Source organism: Lagenorhynchus albirostris, chromosome 4, assembly GCF_949774975.1.
Source record: "Lagenorhynchus albirostris chromosome 4, mLagAlb1.1, whole genome shotgun sequence".
Classification (NCBI taxonomy): Eukaryota; Metazoa; Chordata; class Mammalia; order Artiodactyla; family Delphinidae; genus Lagenorhynchus; species Lagenorhynchus albirostris.
Window position 1 is genome coordinate 74,467,481 of NC_083098.1, and position 22,001 is coordinate 74,489,481.

Sequence of the window (22,001 nt, forward strand, 5' to 3'; positions counted from 1 at the left end):
ACAAACCTCATTCTGTATACACAATATGCTGCCGCCTCTACTGTGTAAAGGTAATACAGATACAGGGTTGGGCCCACAGATTACACTTAAAATATTTTTTAATTGTCCTTTCCATCTGTAAACCGGGTGTTCCACAAAAATCAACGACATAATTGAAATATACTTATCATAGAATTTTGACCAATTGTCAAAGAGTTTTCCAAAACAAATTATGCACCTCCCAGCCTTACTAAGTTATTCTGCAAACAAATTATCTCATAATGGCTGAAATATGGTTCGAGGCTATAGCTGGTTAATTTTCCATCTATTCTTTCTCAGTCACTTGAGTCATAGTTCCTACAGCAATGCCCCAATTTCCTTCACTGCTGTCTAAGACAAATTACTTAAGCATCCAAACATCTTAAATTGGTAATAATTAAGTACAGTCCTAAGTTATTGGGGATGACGTCCCCCATCAAGAAAATCTGTGAGCCCTGTGAGACTGATTTGGCTAATGCAGCAGTTTCCCTATTTAGTCAGCTGTCTACCCATCCTATAAATAAGCAGAATGATACTTCATTACCACCTGGAAATTACAGAGTACCTTCCTGAATGTCAAAGAACAGAACATGGTTGGCTCCACATTTATGGAACCATACCCGGAGGCTAGCTGTGGCTTTTCAACCCGCGTCTTTCTTTGCAGCGACCCACCCAGGAAAGAGTAAAAGATAAACTAAGGAGAGGCAGCGTCAGTTTCACGGCAACCTTCTGTACAGAGAACATGAGAGTCAATTTTACTAACCCTTGACAGAACTAGAATTTGCACAATTTTGTCTCCCTGATAACAATTACATAAGAAAGACAGCGCAGGCGATCTTATCCAAGCATTGCCATGAGGAACTGTGACTCTAGGGGTGGCTCAGATCCACAATCTAGGATAAGTTTATTCGGTCCTCTTCCACAATACCATGCATGAGGTTGCAAGGACAACCCCAGGCCAGGTACAAACCCAGGACTAGAACGGAAACTATTTATCCTCCTATAATGCGGGTATGTCTCTTAAGCTTTAAGTGCTTCAGTTTTTACATCAGCAAAAAGAGACTCCTCCCTTATCCCTGCCCCTAGCCCCCTAGGAAATTTCCTCCGGACAAGGATATTAAAAGCACAAACACAGATGAATCGCTGCATTCATCACATGAGATGAGGTTCAGAAATCCAACCGTCACATTTTCCTTTTGTTTCTAAGAGGTCACAATTTTTTAAATGAATGAACTGACTTCTATTAAGAACCTAGGAAGGACAGGGGGTGCTTAGCCAACTGAGTTATTTTTTTGGAATTTACTCCCTAAAAGTGGGTCAATTCATTTGAAGCTTTGGTCTGTTTAGGCCTTTAGAGGCCTTTAGTTCCCTGAAATGTTTTTACTAAGTGGGAGTATCTGGAATCTCAAGGCATTAAAATGCCGCCTTCCCAAAGGGCCTAATTTATTCTCAGGGTTTACTCACATCACCAGGACAAATGGCTAAACCACATTGTAATCTCATTAGGAAGAGTTACACAGCCTTGCAGACCTCCAGCTGGAGTTATACCCAAAGCCACTATGTATCAAAAGATGGGGGAAACTAACAATAAAAATTTTTGTCTTATGCTTCCTAGACCCAGCCAGTAATATTTTATCCATGACTCAGCCATCTGTATGTCATCCCTAATTAAGGACAGGATATAAAGTTTTCTAAGTATAGCATCAAAGAAAGCTGAGCATTTACCTCTAACAAACACATAAATGGAACCGCTCAAGCCGCCTTCATTGGTGCACGTGTAATTGCCTGTATTTGTGGCCTCTGCTTTCTTGGTGATCCATTCTGGGTGTGTTTTCTCTCTCAATTGACCCAGAGTCTCAAAAGTCCACTTGACAAATCCTGGGTCGGTGCATAACAGCCTAATCTCATCGCCGACACTGACAATTAACTCTGATTTTGCCGGATGGATGGATGGTGGAGACAGTTCCCCTGGACTCACAGATGGTTGAGAAGAGCCTGCCAAGAAAAATGAAAATCGTGTTGAATGTGATCTTTTTCTTAGGCAAAATAAGGATTTCTTCCAATATTGATTTCCATCTTCTGTGTACTCGACAATAAAAATAGGACAAAGCTGCCCGGCTTTTTATGGGCAGAGAGTTCTTTTTAAAGTTTCTCGAGTTCATCTAGAAAATTAAGTTATTTTCTGCAACCCTCAATTAATCCTGAGGGTCACCCTTGGTATACAAGCCAAGACTTGCTGGATGCCATGGCCTTCGCTGGGTTAAACACAGAGCGGGGTCAAGTTTCCACTCTGCACATGGGCCATTGCAATGATACTGACATGCTGACACCCAGTCCAGAAACAACAAAAACAAAATCTTACACTATTAAAAAAGAAACTACTGGGCTGTCACTCTTTAAGCAAAATGTACATGATCATGATTAACTTGGCTTTTTCTTAAAACTTTGTGAATTCAGTTATTTCTATGCAATTCTCCTTATATGGTGATGGTCATCAAAAAAGGACTATCTCGAAGTTTCAAATAATAAGTCATAAAGTGAAAATCTTATTTTAATGATCAGATCATGAGATTTCCTGGCCTATGTTGGTTTGCAGCCTGATCTACCTACCTAATGCCTAGAGAGGTTTCCTACATAGGAAACTAGTTTAAAGATATAGACTCTGAATATGAAACTTGAACCTTAGAAAATTCACAGCAGCCAATTCATTCATTCATTTGTGCACGCCTGCATCTGTAGCATGAAGGCAAGTATCTGTTCATTACCTGTGATCTACAAAAGCATTGTTAGGTGCTGGGAGAAAATCCCCATAAACGGACACACAGTCCTTACACTCCAGAGCTTAAAGTACACAGTGTTCAATGTCAGAATAATGAAACAAAGGTACAAGGTTTAGCTTTAGGCTAAAGAAAAAGAAGTGGGCTGGATTTTCACAATATCAGAAGAGGAGAAAGAAAAGACAGACAGGTACCAGAGATATATACCACGGAGACACTCATGCACAGTGAGATACCAGAGGTCAACTAGGTTCACGGAAACCAGTGAAAAGCTCTGGTCCTCAGGTAGGCAGGAGCCACAGAACCCAACAGCAAGGATCTGAGACGAAAAGAGGAAGATCTGAGACTGCCAGAGGAAGAGCACATTAGTGGCTAGAGTGCCACGAAAAATACAAAAGGCTGACTCACACATGACCTGCGTGAGATGGGCTGGGGCACCAGGATAACAGAGCCCGCTGGGGGGCTTTCAGCTACTTCTGCAGGATCATGGGGGGAATGGTTCATGTGCCTGGGATTTGTGCCCCCCGCACACATACAAGGTCAGCTGGAGAGGGTGTGGAGAAAAAGGAACCCTCTTGCACTGTTGGTGGGAATGTAAATGGATACAGCCACTATGCAGAACAGTGTGGAGGTTCCTTAAAAAACTACAAATAGAACTATCATACGACCCAGCAATCCCACTATTAGGAATATACACTGAGAAAACCATAATTCAAAAAGAGTCATGTACCACAAGGTTCATTGCAGCTCTATTTACAATAGCCAGGACACGGAAGCAACCTAAGTGTCCATCATCAGATGAATGGATAAAGAAGATGTGGCGCATATATACAATGGAATATTACTCAGCCATGAAAAGAAACGAAATTGAGTTATTTGTAGTGAGGTGGACGGACATAGAGTCTGTCATACAGAGTGAAGTTAAGTCAGAAAAAGAAAAACAAATACCGTATGCTAACGCATATATATGGAATCTAAAAAAAAAAAAAAAGGTTCTGAAGAACCTAGGGGCAGGACAGGAATAAAGACGCAGACGTAGAGAATGGACTTGAGGACACGGGGAGGGGGAAGGGTAAGCTGGGATGAAGTGAGAGAGTGGCATGGACTTATATACACTACCCAATGTAAAATAGAAAGCTAGTGGGAAGCAGCCGCATAGCACAGGGAGATCAGCTCGGTGCTCTGTGACCACCTACAGGGGTGGGACTGGGAGGGTGGGAGGGAGACACAAGAGGGAGGAGATATGGGGATATATGTACACGTTTAGCTGATTCACTCTGTTATACAGCAGAAACTAACACAACGTTGTAAAGCAATTATACTCCAATGAAGATGTTAAAAAAAAAAATGTTACTGAGCACCAACAGTATGAGAAGTGCTATGGACGAGACTCTGTGGACGAGACTCTGTGCCCTCTAGACTGAGCATCTAAATGGAGGAGCCAGAATGTGGGAATGAAGCGGTTAGGATTATTTTTAAAGTCATACAGTGCATTAAATAATGAAAATGGGCACAGCGGTAAATAGAGATGCTATTATTTCAATTACTTATCCCCTTTAAAAAAGGAATACTTCCGGGAATTCCCTGGCAGTCCAGTGGTTAAGACTTGGTGCTTTCCCTGCTGTGGGCCTGGGTTCAATCGCTGGTCGGGGAACTAAGATCCCACAAGCCACGTCGCACGGACAAAAAAAAAAAAAAAAAAAAAAAAAGGAGTACTTCCTAGTCCATATGAGCGACGTTGACAGTAAACTGAATCCAAAAATTCTCAAGAATTTATATTGCAATATATTTCAATCAATTCAATCTTCTCATGAGTGGGTCTTAAGGGCATATGCAGATACTACAACCTGGTTGAATAAATACTGTTGACTTCCGGAGACCTGCCACCCCAACGTAGGCAAGGCTTAGCTGTGTGACCTAAGGCAGGCCACTAGAGCTTTCTGTGCCCAAGTTTCCACATCTGGAAAATGATGATAGAAATACCCTAATTTCACAGAGTCCTAATGCAAATCAAATGCGATAAATACACGCAAGGAGCTTAACACAGCACTGTGGTTTGTAATAAATGCTAGTTATTACAGTGAAGCAATAAAGCATCCTAGGTAAGAGCTTGACTCAATTTTTGAGGTTTCTAAATTGTTTTTGAATTTATTTTATTGAAGTATAGTTGATTTACAATGTTGTGTTAATTTCTGCTATAAGCAAAGTGATTCAGGTATCCACATATATATTCTTTCTCATATCCTTTTCCATTATGGTTTATCACAGGGTGTTGAAATTATAGTTTCCTGTGCTATATGGTAAGACCTTGTTGTTTATCCATCCTATATATGATAGGTTGCATCTGCTAATCCCAAACTCCCACTCCATCCCTTCCCCTTGGCAATCACAAGTCTGTTCTCTATGTCTGTGAGTCTGTTTCTGTTTCGTAGATGAGTTCATTTGTGTCATTCTTTAGATTCCACATATAAGTGATATCATATGGTATTTATCTTTCTCGTTCTGACTTACTTCAGTTAGTATGATAATCTCTAGAGATAAGACTGTACAGATTTGCATCCTGGCTCTCTCTACCACTTACTAAGTGGGTGATCCTTAGGCAAGTTACCAATCATCTCTGCCTCGGTTTCCTCATCTTGAAAGTAGGGATAGTAACAGCACCTGTTCATAAAACTGTTATGTAAAGCACTCAGAATTGTGCCCAGGCACATAGAAAACACATAATAAATACGAGACAATTATTCTAAAAACAGAATCTCTTATCTTCCCTCCAATCAGTCCTGACTTACTTCCTATGGATGTGAATGGGTCCATCATTTCCCAAACCGATTTCTGCCTACTTCGCCCTCCTTGGCAGTAAAATCATAGCAATCTTTCCCCAGAGCCTCTGCCCCACATCCTTGTATGCCTTTCCACTCCTGCTGTCCCACCCCAGACTAGCCACTTACAATGTCATGGAGAGAACACCCTCTTCTGAAAGATCTCCATGCCTCCAGCCTCCACTCACCCCACCCCCAAATCATCCAACCTCATAACCCTGAGACCCATCAGCCTAAAACACCACTTTTTCAACAACCCCACTCCCAGCCTCAAAACCCCTAACAGAGGCAGCAGCAGCTAACACTGACATCATGTGCGGCTTACAAAGCATTTTCACGGGATTAATTTCTAGCTGTTTCCTCTGGACCCAACCTGCCTCTCCAGTCAGACAGACCCTTAGGCTAAGGATGCTGCAAACACTCTTCAGTCCTTGCTATGCCCATCTCTCTGCCCACATCCCCAGGACACAGCTACTCCACCAATTCACCTCTTTGTCATATGGAAAGCCCAGTCTTCATGGCTGTTGTTCCCTAACCACTCCAGGTCGTGATCACCTGTCCCCACTAAATCCCTCTAACGTGTTCAGCCCCATCACCCATTTGGCTTCTACTGCTGTACCACAGTGGTCTACATCTATATCTTACCTTCTCTACCTACTGCAAGGTCTTAGGGCCCTCAGGGTAAGGATCCTAAATTGTACTTTTTCCCTTAGCATAGTCATAAAAAAGATTCCCTTCAATCCCTGAACATATAAAAGATTGGAGGAAGGACAGGTTCCAAAACACCCAGCTCCTGTAACAGATGTTAACAGTCTTCCGACCTATCCCCAAAAGAGCACAACTGTCTATTCTGCTGCTCCACTAAGAAAAGGGAGTGGCTTAATTCATCCATTAAAACTACTATGGAGGGGCTTCCCTGGTGGCGCAGTGGTCGAGAGTCCACCTGCCGATGCAGGGGACGCGGGTTCGTGCCCCGGTCCGGGAGGATCCCACGTGCCGCGGAGCGGCTGGGCCTGTGAGCCATGGCCACTGAACCTGCGCATCCGGAGCCTGTGCTCCGCAACGGGAGAGGCCACGGCAGTGAGAGGCCCACGTACCGCAAAAAAACAAAACAAAACAACAACAACAAAAAAACTACTATGGATACCTCCAAATTTGATATCATTAGTTTGCACTTTACTTCTAGAGTTAGTTTTTAAAAATAAATTTTTTAAATAATCCCCACCAGAAACATTCAGGGTTTTATTTTCAAAATAAATGATAAGTTCAACCCTCAAACTCATACTATAAAATGAAAATAGAGCTTATATCAGAATGGGACTGTGGATATTATTCTCTTGTCTCCAAATAATGCTCTCACAAGAAAAAAAAAAACCTAGAGATTCCTGTTAAAAGATATATATGTGTGTATATGTATATAAACAAACACAGACATATATACACACATACTTTTATTATATTTAAAAATCAGGGCTTCCCTGGTGGCGCAGTGGTTGGGAGTCCGCCTGCCGATGCAGGGGACACGGGTTCGTGCCCCGGTCCGGGAAGATCCCACATGACGCGGAGCGGCTGGGCCCGTGAACCATGTTCGCTGAGCCTGCGCGTCTGGAGCCTGTGCCCCGCGACGGGAGAGGCCACAGCAGTGAGAGGCCCGCGTACCACAGGAAAAAAAAAAAAAAAAATCAACACCAATAATTTATTCCAACTGGCCTCTGAAATTGCTCTGGAATCACACATTTTGAAATATATCTGGTACATAGCAAGTTCTCAACAAACGTTTGTTGAATTGGGTTTTATCTGTATCAGGACCCTTTGCATTTGAACATATACTTCCCTAATTATGTTTGGCTAATAAAAATATCAAGAGTTGCTTTCTGTTTCCTGAACACTTGTTAATTAATGAGCCCCCCCAAAAATGATAGATGGCAAAATCCACCATTCTGGGGACCAAGTACTATAATGAATGATGGCTCTGGGCTAGGAACTCCAGGACCTATTCAGCAAATACTTATCCCAGGTACCTTGCTAAGTGCTGGACCTAGGAAACAGTCCTTGTTCTCAAGAAGCACAAATGAGGGAGGAAAAGGGCACTTAGGAACAGTCAACAATGCAAGATTTTAACAATAGTTCAAGATAAATACCAACATACCCTCTGTGACCTCCTTCTAGTATAAAATTCAACCATACCCCAAAGAATTGAAATCAGGATGCAAACAGATACTTGCACACCAACGTTCATAGCTGCATTATTCACAAGAGCCAGAAGGTGGAAAAACCCAGTTGTCCATCAACAGATGAGTGGGTAAACAAAACGTGGTATATACATAAAACAAAATATTATTCAGCCATAAAAAGGAATGAAATTCTGACATATGCTACAACATGGATGAACTTTGAAAACATTATGCTAAGTGAAAAAAGCCAGACACAAAAGGATAAATATTGTATGATTCCACTTATATGAGGTATCAAGAATAGGCAAATTCATAGAGACAGAAAGTAGGATAGAGGCTACCAAGGGCTAGGGAGGAATGGAGGGTTATTGTTTAATGGGTTTCTGTTTGGGATGATTAAAAAAAAAAAAGTCCTGGAAATGGATATGGTGATGGTTGTGAATGTACTTTAATGGCACTGAATTAGACCCTTTTAAATGGTACGCTTTATATTATGTATATTTTACCACAATTTTTTTAAAAACTAAAGTTTTTAAAAAATCAGTAAATCTTCAAGGCCCGGGGGAAGCCTCAAATTTTCTCAGCTACCTGGGATCTTTCTTTTTTTTTTTTTTTTTTTTAATGCCAGGGATCTTTCTTATCTGACCACTCTGACCTCTAGTAGTAGCCTCTGTGGGCCCCCCAAGTTTATCTTAAATCACAGCGTTAAAAAATTAATCACTGTTATTATTTTTATTTGTTCCACACAGCTGTGTTGGAGGGCTTGAACACCAGCTCTCTTTCTTCCCAGTTCTCTACTACCTTATACAGAGTAGCCATTCACAGCAGAAGCCTCTTTTAGTGCTCTGGGCTGAATAAGCTAGAAATTTTAAACCGCACTGACTACTGCCCAAGAGACTTGAACGCTCAGGGCTACTAGAGTTCTTCTCTTGTACATCTGTGCTTTTCTCCTCACACCATCTGAGTCCTTTGGTTTTATTCTCAAACCTGTTTATGGAAGTTGGACTTGATTTTATATTATATATAAGTACATGTTATGAAAATCGATGAAATGAGTGTGTGTGAGTGTGTGTGTGTGTTTGGGGAAGGCTGTTGATTCTCTGATAACTAAGCAACACTCTACAAGGTGGCTCAACTGAAAAAACCCTACAGGTACTGCAAGTTAAACATGGGTGAAACATGAGAAGACTGGGGGAGGGTCTCCACAAACACGGGGGGTGGGGGGGGGTGGATTCTGCACTCTGACTCTCTCACAGGCACTACGTTTAAAGAAACTGAAATTAGAAACTGCAGGCCTTATATTGTGGGTGTGGTGTACGGGGAAGACAGCAGCTCAGACTGCCTGAGAACTCCCATCAGTCAACCCAAACTCAAAGTCAACCAAAACTCAAAGAAAAAGTTCTGTTTCTCCATCAAAAAGAACAAAGCCATGATCTTTCTTTTCTTAAGTGAAATAAACCATTCAAGATAGACCTGTATTTTTTGTGATCTGTGGCTTAAAAGACTCGAGTCCAGAGTGGGCTTCCACAGTACAAGCTTCTTAATGACCTGTGTAAGTCGGGGCGACTGGCTTGAGCACAGGGTGCTCCCCAATCACCTTCAGTAGTGGTTGGACCATGTCAACTGTTAATCATTCTGGAGTCTCAACTCTCCTCCTAAGGTCTTTATACCCTTCACAAATGTCTAAAGCTGCAAAGACTGAATTTATAGCTGGGGTTAAAAGTAAGGAAGTCGTTTCAAAACCTTCTCCTCTTTGGACACAAATGTAAGGAGCCAGGCAAAATAATGGCAGGGAAGAAACCCTACATAGACAGGCCTATTCTAGTTTGGGGGAAGTAGAGCTGTGAATAAGGCAAAGCTCAAAGCTCCATTGTAGTTCAGCTCCTCTCTGGTTCACATACTGTTCAACCACAGTTCATAATAAAAGGGCTAATGATTTTGTATATCCTACTGTTTCTGACACACTTTTATATTCCCATAGGAGTAAACTGGATAAAAATCAAGATGGAAGGATCGTAGTAATTGCCCACAACACCCATGGGGCTTTAAAAACAAGTAGATGATACTGGAAATAGAATAAAGCTGGGGTGGGAGGTATGAGCTCAGTGAAAACCACACAAGTCCTTAAAAATGCTCTTGCCCAGCGACAGGGAGAGTGTGAATCCACTCTGGATCCCCACGCAAATTGGAGGAAGCCACGCCATGGAGGATCCAGCATGGCCCCCATTCCACTGTGGGGAGGCCACGCCACCAGAACCATTAAGAAATCTTTTATGTCAATGTGCACCTATTGCATAATTATTACCATGGTGGTGAACGAGATGCTGATGGGGAACTCAGCCTTGTGTAGAAGATGAATCTAATACAAATGAAACAAAAATACTGAGAGGTCACAAACAGGTCCCAAGACTCAAAGGAAGCAGCTATCATTCTGCCCAAAAGGACCATGAAAAGCTCCAGGGGGAGGGGCCATGGGAGCTGAGCCAGGAAGTCTTTGTCTGTGTGTTTGCATGTGCCCGTGTTTGTATGTGTATTCGAGAAAAAGCTCATCCTATGAGGACCCCATCCCACCCACCCCAACCCCCCAAACTGCGAGCTCTCAGAATCCAAAGCAAGGTCTGTAGCCATCACTAGCCTCAAAGCCTCAGAGGGCATCAGGAATACAGCATGTGCTCACGAAGTGCACAGCAAAGGAATGACTACATATAGGAAATGCAGAGGTGCAGGATTTAAGAAGATAATCTGAGACATCATCTTACAGAGCAGTGCTTTCCTCATCTAGGGTGTTTGCTAACAGTCTTTTTTTTTTTTTTTTTTGCGGTACGCGGGCCTCTCACTGTTGTGGCCTCTGCCGTTATGGAGCCCAGGCTCCGGACGCGCAGGCTCAGCGGCCATGGCTCACGGGCCCAGCCGCTCCGCGGCATGTGGGATCTTCCCGGACCGGGGCACGAACCTGTGTCCTCTGCATCGGCAGGCGGACTCTCAACCACTGCGCCACCAGGGAAGCCCACTAACAGTCTTCTTGAAGGTCAATTTCACTCAGTGACAAATAACAGTAAACATCCTTTTATATTATAATATGTAGCATAAAATAGAAAGAAAAAAATCAAACACAGTTTTTTCAGGGGGAAAACATGAGCTTTCAAAGAAATTGAACTGCTTCACGACTTCATACTCACAAACACACCACCCAAATTCCGACCATCTCCAACCTTTAAATGCACCTCCACGGACAAGTTTGAGAACAGTCCTAAATGGATCACTTGAATTCCAATTCACAATTGAACACTGTCCAAAGGATTTTCTGGGTAACAGAAAAGTTCAGATATATCTTTAATCTTATAACATAGAGATTTAAAGTACTCAACTGAGAAGAACTCACAGCTAAAATCTACTCAGGTTTGGACATGAGATAAACGATAGGTAATTGACACAGTCTCCTCACCATCCTTTAAGTCTCTCACTGTAATACCCCTAAGTTCGGGGCCTGAAAAAACCAATTCCTTGGTACAATGCAAATTTGTATTTATCTTTTAAAAATAAAATTTCTCTCTGCATGCCAGGCCTTAGTACTACATTAGGTCCAGGATATTTAGTGATTATACAAAATCTGTTTCCATATTCGAGACAGCTTAGGGTTTCAAGCAATGGCAATAGACCATTATAAAATGATCAGCCATTTGAAAGTCAGTTTAAAATCACAAAATATCAATAACGAAGACATCCCGCAGCACAGTCTTTTTTTAAAAAAGCAGCTCCTTGAGCATATTTCAATGTTGGTGTAAAGATTATGAACTAATTGACAGAAGGGAACCGAAGGACAGAGAAAGAAAAACTGGAACATTAGTCATTAGTGGCAAAGAGAAAGGGCTCAATAACAAAGCCAGCACTTCAGAAACGTGTCTTCATGGATGCAATGGTAATTGAGCTCCTACCGTTTGGCCTGTGTGGGGCCTGGGTCCTGAGAGGACCAGGAATACAGAGCAGGGCATGACAGCCCAGCGCATGACAGCCCAGCGGGGAAGCTGAACTCACACACATAGTGACCATACAATGAAGCAAGTGCAGACATAAAGGGCAACGGGGGGCTTCCCTAGTGGCGCAGTGGTTGAGAGTCCGCCTGCTGACGCAGGGGACGCGGGTTCGTGCCCCGGTCCGGGAGGATCCCACGTGCCGCGGAGCGGCTGGGCCCGTGAGCCATGGCCGCTGAGCCTGCGCGTCCGGAGCCTGTGCTCTGCAACGGGAGAGGCCACAGTGGTGAGAGGCCCGCGTATCGCAGACAAAGAAAGAAAGAAACAAACAAACAAAAAAAGGGCAACGAAGCGTGTGGGCAAGAAGAGGGGTCAAGGAACTTCCCTGGTGGTGCAGTGGTTAAGAATCCCCCCGCCAATGCAGGGGACATGGGTTGGAGCCCTGATCCGAGAAGATCCCACATGCCACGGAGCAACTAAGCCCGTGCGCCAGAAGTACTGAGCTTGCGCTCTAGAGCCCACGAGCCGCAACTACTTAGCCCGTGTGCCACAACTACTGAAGCCCACGTGCCTAGAGCCCGTGCTCTGCAGCAAGAGAAACCACCGCAATGAGCAGCCCGCGCACCGCAACAAAGAGTAGTCCCCGCTCGCCTCAATTAGAGAAAGCCTATGCGCAGCAACGAAGACCCAATGCAGCCAAAAATAAATAAATTAAAAAAAAAAGAGGGGTCAGAAAGGATTCCTAGAGCTCAGATTAAAAAATGTGTGCGACCTGGCCAGACTGCAGGCGCAGATGGTCTATCGAGTGGGGGAACCACAGGAGCCAATGTCACAGAACCAGCAAGACGCATGCTTAGAAGTCAGGTGTCACTCAAAATCCCTGCGGCATCAAGGTGTGAGGCCAGAGACCCAGTAGGGTCTTTGTCATGGTAAGGAGGGGAGCCTGCCCAGATGGGGAGCTAGTGGTGTGTGTCTTGGGGGGACCCCTCTGGGAGCAGTGAAGGATAGTACTGACAGAACAGGACTAGAGACATGGACAGCTAGGAGACTAGGTCCAGACAGGAGCTGATGAGAACATAAGCCAGAGGTATGGGACGGACAGGAGAGGTGGGTGTTTACTGGGTGAGTACGGGGCCTCGGCATGGGCGGATCTAGGCAGTAACGAAGCAAGAGGAAGGAAAGAAGACACCCCTGTTTTTGGCTTACACCTATGAGAAGATGGGGTGCCAACAGACTGGAGGGGGAAAAAACTGATTTAGACGCATTTGGATCAGCAGGTGGCAGCTGGAAGGTTCTGCAAATTGATGGGTGCGGGCGCAGCAGGGGAGGTCAAGGCCACAGACACATTCACCAGCACACAGGGGGTAGTATCCCGGGGTGCCCATAAAATCATCCAGGGAGGGAGTGGAGAGTGCAAAGAACAGAGGGGCCGAGAGGGAAATGACAAGGCCCAAGGCGGCTACAGTAGGGTAGAGACGGTGATGACTCGACTGGTAAGACAGAACCAGGAAATTCCAGGCTAGAGGGTGCGGAGGGACTTCTAGAAGGATGCTAGAATCTTGGAGGACATGGCAGCAGGCGGGGGAACAGAAATGGACAGAGAACCAGCCCTAAAGTCTTCGGCACAAAGGATTGGTCACTGGCAGTAGGGAGGAGGGATGGAGAGTCATGGAAGTTATATCACTCATTTGCAACCCTGGCTGCACACCAGAACCCAATCCTGCCAGAATCTGACAGTACTGCAGGCCTGGGGTGTGGGAGAAGAGGAGCCTTGACTGCACGTCAAGGAGAGGAGAGGGAGGAAGGGAGGGAGGAGGAGGAAGGAGGACTCCTTAAGTCAGTGAGCAGGAAGGCAATGGCTGATGGGGAAATGGAAGACATGCAAGCCGCCAGAGGTCTCGCATGAAAAGCTGGGCGGGGATGAGTATCCAAGGGGGCAGGCAGCCAGGGAGAACGGCAAAGGAAGGAAGGAAGGAATGGGATTTAGGGACACAGAGGACTGACTAGCAGAGAAGACCACGACACAGACTGGCTGGAGAGGCCTAGGCGGCTACTGCCTGACCTCAAGGGCTGATGAATGTGGCCATGGGGTGACTGAGGCGGGGTAAAAACGCTATTTTTAAGCCCCTTTTTTTTTTTTGCGGTACGTGGGCCTCTCACTGCTGTGGCCTCTCCCGTTGCGGAGCATAGGCTCTCAGCGGCCATGGCTCACGGGCCCGGCTGCTCCACGGCAATGTGGGATCTTCCCGGACCGGGGCACGAACCCGTGTCCCCTGCATCGCAGGCGGACTCTCAACCACTGCGCCACCAGGGAAGCCCGCCCCTCTTTCTTTTAACACGCTCTTTTCAGAAAAACATCTGTGGCACAAAGGAGCCGTGCTACCACACGTGGGTCCCACATTCTCGTGGACGTCCGAGCAAGTGTGAGTCACCAGGCTCCCTGGTGCTAAAAAGGGATGCCCCAGTGCAAACAGGGGTGCCCTTCTCTGGAGAGGCAGGGTTGGGCCACATCACCCCAACTCCCACCCCACACTGGCTCACCTTTCTGCAGGCTTTCAGCTGGGGTGGGTTCACCTGTGGTTTGGGCCCTTCCGGCCTCTGCTCCTGAGAGCGGTTTCCTCCTGGGGGCCGAGTCAGCTCCTCTATTTTCTGCCTTAACCACATGGACAAACCCGGCACTAATAAATCACCTGTGTTGATCACACCTTTCCTGTAACGTGTATTTTCTGCTTTTCTGGCTGTTACTGTGATCCCTGGGCCAATCACGCAGGCCTCGTTCTCTGCTATTAAAGCACATCCCCACGCAGATCCTTCAACGATGCCCAACCAGGAGCTTCCTTGTACTTGAACCCTCAACTCCTTCTTTTCCATCAATTCTCCATTCACAAGCATGCCATCTGGGGGCAAGAGAAGCTGCCCTCAGGCTGCTTTTGCTGTTTGAAAAGCACACCCAAGATCAAGGAGATGTTAGATGTCCTGCATTCTTCTGAGGAAACTTACTAAGAGGACTCAGCAGCAAGGATTCAGGCTTCCAATAAATGCCTTCTAAAGGTACGACATCTGTCAAAGCTTTTCTCAGGTTGGAGGCACGAGCAAAATTACTGTTTGGTGTCTGCTAAGATATTTAATATTTGTACGTTTTACATAAGATGTGTAACTCTGTACTTTTGCTCTGAAGCAGTTAGTGAAGGAAAAATGTAATGGTGGGGACATAGAGAAATTCTGGATTCTAAATTGGGGGCAAGTCCCTTAGGTTCGAGGCGTCTGCTTCCTCTGCTGAAAAACTAAAAAGAGGACATCAAAAGCCCTAAGATTCTAGGATCTGTAATCAAATAGTTAGGCCATAATAGGGTCAAAATAAAGAAACCCTTTATTTAAAAAAAAAAAAGCTGGCTGGACATAAAAAGTACTCAACTATTTATGGCAATAATGAATAGCAGTGATTCTCTTATGATATAAATAATATAACTAATCACCTGCTTTGTTTTTAAACTACTGTTTGAACACAGAATTAAATAAGGGCCTAAACATGGAACTTGATTCCTGGCTCTTACATCTTATGAAGTGAACAGTAAGTGTGGAGATGCATGTATCACCCGTTCGACAATGAAAGGAGGATCCTTCTCAGCTTACGATATTGCAAAACTTCTTCTAGACATGCATACATCCCCAGCAGCAAAGGCTTACATAGGGCTACTTAATATATTTCCTACTCAGTCACCCTAAGAAAAATACAACCCGATGTTTGAGGGAGCAGGACGTCCCCTTTTTTTTTTGTGGTACGCGGGCCTCTCACTGTTGTGGCCTCTCCCGTGGCGGAGCACCGGCTCCGGACGCGCAGGCTCAGCGGCCATGGCTCACGGGCCCAGCTGCTCCGCGGCATGTGTGATCTTCCCGGACCGGGTCACGAACCCGCGTCCCTGCATCGGCAGGCGGACTCTCAACCACTGCGCCACCAGGGAAGCCCCAGGACTTCCCCTTTTGATCTCAAAGATACGCATGGCCATTATGAAGTGGGTCTTTGGGGAGTCAGATGAGGTCTGGATTTGACAAACATAATGTACGAGGATCCATCCCTGCAGCAGAAAAGAGGAACGTCCTAATTTCCAGTGGGTTTTTCCTGATAGCCCAGTGCAGCTTCTGTTGTAAATACGGAGGTTTCCACGTTTTGAATTCTGTAAAGCACTTAATGAAATAAACAGCAGATAAGAAGCAGAAGGACTGAAATCCAATAAACAACAGAACAAGACCCTTACCATCTGTGAAGCTGGGGTGGGGAAGCTCCTGACTGCTTTCAACATTAACTTCCTTGACTTGAAGAACCATTAACAGCCAAGTGAAAAGGAACACGGCAAGAAGAGCGTGGAAGGTCGGCCTCGCTAGTCAAAGGCCAGCTTCACCCCAGACCTACCAAGTACCAAGGAAAACAGACACGTGCGCGTCTCACCTCCAAGCAGACCTCCTGGCTGCACGCTCTACAGAGGGCAACAGCTAGACCCTTGAAAGGACCTGCAGAAGGACCTGTCAGGCGTAAACTGCCTTCATGTTAGCGCTGTCCTGGACATGTGTGGTGGAGTGTGGGCCTGTAATCACTATGCCATTTCCTCCAACCAAGAAATTGACAATTCCTCAACATGCCAATTCCCAGGCTCAGGAGGGGAAATGAGTTTGTGTCAGCAGCAAATGAAAACTTTAAGAAATAAAAATATGCGACACCCATAAGCTCTGGTTCTAATTCTATAGCATTTCATTCTAATGACATCAAATGTAACACCAATAAGCAAGAGATTGGTCAATATTTTTACACTCGCGAACATAAATATATGCCAACTGGGGCATTTAAAAAACATTTTTTGGTGGTAAAATATACATAACATAAAATCATGTTAAACGTTTTTAATTATACAAATTTTGAGTGGCAATAAATACATTCACAATGTAGTGCAGCCATCACTACTATCCATCCCCAGAGCTTTTTCATCATCCCAAAGTGAAACTCTGTACCTGTTCAAGAATAACTCCCCATTCCACCATCACCTCCTCACCTCAGCCCCTGGTGACCACCATTCTACTTTCTGTCTCAATAATCTGACCGCTCTAGGGACCACATGTAAGTGGGACCATACAATACTTACCCTTTTGTGTCTCGCTTATTAAACTCAGCCTAACGTCTCCAAAGTTCATCTGTGTGTTAGCATGGGTCAGAATTTCCTTTTTTAAGGCGGAATAGTATTCCACGGTATGTAAATATCATATTTTAGTTTATCCATTTATCCTGATATTTGAGGTGTTTTCCTGAGGCAGTTTTTAAACTCTGTCTTCAAATGTGACCTACATTTTTGAAAGGCCTCTCTGCTTTTCTAGTTCTGAAAGATGCCTGGAATAATACTTGGCTTAAATAGATATTTAAGCTAATTTTCACCATAATGGGTAAATCAATACATTTTACTAGTGATTATATACTAAATTCTGCTTTTAATACAACTGTCAGTTAAGGGAAATTGTACTTTCCCCTCCATCCCATACATGGAGCAGAGAGAATGTTTTTTCCTTCTGTTCCACTTTCAAAATGTTGTTTTATAGCCACTGGGCTGGTTTAAAACAAAGGAAGTAAAAACAAAAGTATTAATTAAAAACAAACAAAAAAAGCAATTTTATCTGAAGCAGTTGATAGAGAAAAGGTTACCAGAATTGGTAACTGTCTTGAAAAGAGAGGTGAATTAGCAGGGGCCAAACAGTTTAGCTGCAGCCCTGGATAACAAGCTGGGGCGAGTCCCTGGTCTCCCCACTTTTTCACGAAACAGGGAGCCCCCTGTTTGCCTGTGTTACCCTGCCATAGAAGGTGTTCTGTTTGTTAGGTGCTGGAGAGAGCCAATTTCCAGAAAGGGAGTTGGATGGGTTTTAGCCTCTGAATTAAATTTAAAGGACTGGGACTAGGGCTGAGGGCAAAAGTGAGCTAGCTGAGTGTCCCTCCTTGGAGCCAGGCCCCAGCCTAGAGCCCAGGGGGAAGACCACACAGGTGGGGGGCAGAAGAAGGAACTCAGCCTGGGGGGCCTCAGTGTTCTCATCAAACCTAAGGCTGAGGCTCAGATGGGTTTTCAGGGGAGCATGTTAGCAACTTAATCGGGTCAGGAGAGCCAATATGTATATACATGGACAAGTAAATGTGGGGAAATGTTAATTGCAGAGTCTAAGTGAAGGGTATCCTGAAGTTCTTTGTAGTCATCTTGCAACTTCTGTAACTTTATTCAGCAATATTTTAAAGTCTAGAAGAAAGCTCAGAGACTGGAGATTGATGGTGCTTTTCTGAGCTTGGATGAGCACGGGAGGCAACAGGAATATAATGGAAAAGGTGTACGTTTTGCAGATTCCAAGCTGAGTGTTGTGAAACTTTGGGGAAGTTACCTGACCTCTCCAAGCCTCAGAGTTTTGTTTTTGTTTTTTTGTTTTTTGTTTTTTTGGGTTTGTTTGCGGTACGCGGGCCTCTCACTGTTGCGGCCCCTCCCATTGTGGAGCACAGGCTCCGGACGCGCAGGCTCAGCGGCCATGGCTCAAGGGCCAAGCCGCTCCGTGGCATGTGCGATCTTCCCGGACCAGGGCACGAGCCCGCGTCCCCTGCATCGGCAGGCAGACTCTCAACCACTGCACCACCAGGGAAGCCCAAGCCTCAAGAGCTTTGACATCTATAAATCGGGGGTGAGATACATCAGGATTCATACATTATCTCCAAATCCTATACCTACCTTATGTCCAATAAATGGTTGCAAGTGAGAAATAGTGTTTATGATGTTTGTTCCAAAACTTACTGTGTTTATTATGTTTCACTAAATCTAACAGAGTTTACACTGGGTATAAGAGGGTATGCTGAGGGGCTTCCCTGGTGGCACAGTGGTTAAGAATCCGCCTGCTGATGCAGGGGACATGGGTTCCAGCCCCGCTCCGGGAAGATCCCACATGCCACGGAGCAACTAAGCCCGTGCACCACAACTACTGAGCCTGTGCTCTGGAGCCCACGAGCCACACTACTGAGCCCATGAGCCACAACTACTGAGCCCATGAGCCACAACTACTGAAGCCCGCGCGCCTAGAGCCCGTGCTCCGCAACAAGAGAAGCCACCGCAATGAGAAACAGCGCACCGCAACGAAGAGCAGCCTCCGCTCGCCACAACTAGAGGAAGCCAGCGTGCAGCAACGAAGACCCAACGCGGCCAAATACATTAAAAAAAAAAAAAAAAAAAGGAAGAGAGTATGCTGAGCCCCAAATGTAAACCAAGAACAATTAATTGGCAAATAGCAGATTATCAGTTCCTCTATCAAAAGCAAGGTTCCCACAAGCCACTCTAGATCTTAAATCTCCATCTTTAAAAAGAATTTGAGCCCTTGCTCTCAGTACGTGTATTTTTATAAATTACACCCATGTGTGCCATTGCCAGCCCTTCCATGAATTATCAATGGAAGGCTTACTTAGTTTCTGACTGGAGGTAAAATGCCCCCCACCTTGAAGCTGTCGCCTCTGGGAGTAACTCCCATGCTGTCACCTTCTAGAAGAGGAACGAAAACCCCTGGCTTTACCCAGGTCAGGACAAATTGACCAAAATGAGGCAAAGGAGCGCATCTCTGTTCTTCCACCAACTAGATCTGAAAGTGGGTGGGGAGAAAGAAGCTGCCCCCAAAATCATCTTCTAGGAGCAGAGCGGGCAGCTCTTCCAGGAAGCCCTGAGGGGACTGGGGACAACAGTCATTTCCCTGGAAACTTCGCAGGTGCCACCTTTACCACTCGGGCTGCTGGCTTCCGGCCTGGGTGTTATGAACATCTCCAAGGTCAGAGGATTTCCCTCCTTTCCCATATCCCTGGAAGCATAATACTCAAGAACGTCTCCTGGGGGGTCCACAGGCCAGATCCCAAATTAGAACCAAATCATAAGATTCTGCTGCCACTGTGCAAGGGACTCACTTTTCTAGCAGGAGGATTAGATGATGGTGACAAATACGCTCTCGTTAGGTGACGCCTCCATCCAAATTGCATACATTCACCAGCCCGCATGTCCTAGGGATAAAAATGGGACTGCCCCCCCCCCCCGCATTCATGCATTCAACTAAAAATGTTTCTTGAATGCTTGCCATGGGCTGGGCCCTTGGGCAGCAGGGAAACAAGGCAGGGTCTCTCGTGGAACGTATATGAATTTATATTTAGCTCCACGGGTGAGCTGTAAACCAATAATTATACAATTATATAATTACCATGTGCAGAGTGTGGAGAAGGACACTGTACACAAGGGGCGCTGACCTGACCTACCCTGGGGGGGTCAGAAAGGACTGCAAAGGAAACATGCGAGCTGGGGTCTGAGGTGCACTAAGAGACCAGGGAGAAACACAGTGCCCCTGGCAGTGGGCAGAGGGGCAGGGTGGCTCCCACAGCTCCAGGGAACAAGGACATCTTTAAGGAGTGAAGAAAGCACGGACGGCGAAGGATGAGGCAGGGAATCTGCAAAATGGAGATCAAGAGGAGACACTGGAGGCGTGGGATGGGATCTACAAGGACAGACTTTATTCCAGGAACACTGGGAAGTCTCTGAAAGGTTTTAGTCAGAGAGGGACACGATCACATCTATTCCTTTAAAATATCACCAAGAGGGGCCTTCCCATCACCCCTCCCCCTGGTACACGCGTGTTTTCTGAAGGCCCCTTGCAGCCTCTGCGAGGCACTGTCCCACAGTACTGCAATTGTCTGCTTTCCTGTCTGGACCAACTGAAACTCCTATCTATCTTTTTAGTGCCACACAAAGAGAACTGAGAATTGCACCCTCGCCTGACATTCAAGAGGTCACACGAATTTTAATATTTTTTTAACGATCACTGCCCAACGCTGTGACACAACCCAATCATTTTTGCATTGAAGACTAGAGGTTCTCAAACTTTAGTCTGTACCAGGATCACCTGGACAGCTTGGTAAAAGGGACCGCTGGGCCCGCCCCCTGGTCTGGAGGGGAAGGGAGAGTTTGCATTCGGGTCCAGGACCCCACGTAGAGGACCAGTTATCCCCTCCCCCACAAGGCAGGCAGCTATCAGGAGAAACCCGTGGCATTAATGCAGTAAAAAAAAATTTTTTTTTACCAGAATCTGTATCTTGGAATTCAAAGCAAACCTGCAAAACAGATTTTCTTGAGTGAGCAAATCTGCCTGGCTTTTACACCTAGAAATCGGCCTCACACTGGGTCCCCCTGACAAGCTTTGGCAGCCAGTCGGGCACAGATTTCTCGAATCCCCAAGCTTGAGAAGTGGGAAATGTTGCAGAATTCACCAGTCACAGCTACAGGACTCTGGAATAGTGACACTGGGTGGCAAATACAACTTCTGTAGCACATCAGACCTCAATCTGGTGCATGACATCCGAGGGCCCTGAGCCCATGTCCACAGCCCATGCTAACCCAGTGACGGCCTCTGGGCTCTCATCTGCAGTGGGTGAGAACCAGAGAAAAGAGCACAGGCTTCTCCTTGGACTGTATGTGGTCCTGCACCAGCCGTATCAAATGCCAGGCATTTCTTGGTGAGTAGTCAGATACTATTCACCAATTTTCTAAATTGCTGATCAGATAATTGCTGCAATCGTAAATTCTGCAGCCATTCTACATTTGAATACACAAAATAAAAAATAATTAGACCAAAACAATCACATTGGTCTAAAAGCACACTAATGGACAAAATTCGTTTATTCAAATTTGTTGCGACATTCATCAAAACACTTGGCTGGTCAATTTGCTTAATGAGTGTTGACTTTTCCCTTAATTTTTCTTGGGTGACAGTCACTTCAAGCAATACATTAAGCCTGCTACCCGTTTACAAAGAATTCTTAATGACCAGCCCCATTTTGAAATGATTTCTTCTCAATCTCTGTAGAAAACCAGAGGGAATGTCTGAAAATGATTTACTCTATTTTCCAGAATAAAAAAAAAGTTTCCAATATACCCATTGAGAAAGTTTTACTTCTTCCTTCTATGGCTTTAGAATAATGGCTATCCCTAAATACAGGAGGAAAAAAGGGCCAATTCTAAAATTGTCACCTTTTAGTATGTAACTTAAATCAATGGCCAACTGGAGGAAACTCAAGTTGGAGGAAGGAAATTTAGTATTTTTGGAAATCTAAATTAATATGTCAAGTCCTGGCAGCATTTTTTTTTCAAATGACTATAATTAGAGATATGCAAATGCTTCACTGGGGGAAAAAAAGGCTGAAAGAGAAAA

General features: G+C 45.1%; 1 protein-coding gene across 1 annotated transcript in view; it reads right to left on the reverse strand.

Moving 5' to 3' along the window:
* The window catches only part of KIT (KIT proto-oncogene, receptor tyrosine kinase), an 84,257-nt gene that overhangs the window by 45,141 nt on the left and 17,115 nt on the right, over positions 1 to 22,001 (reverse strand). Inside the window, exon 2 of the mRNA XM_060147276.1 lies at positions 1,744 to 2,013. Coding sequence (XP_060003259.1) covers positions 1,744 to 2,013 — 270 coding nt within the window. The remainder of the gene's footprint in view (positions 1 to 1,743; positions 2,014 to 22,001) is intronic.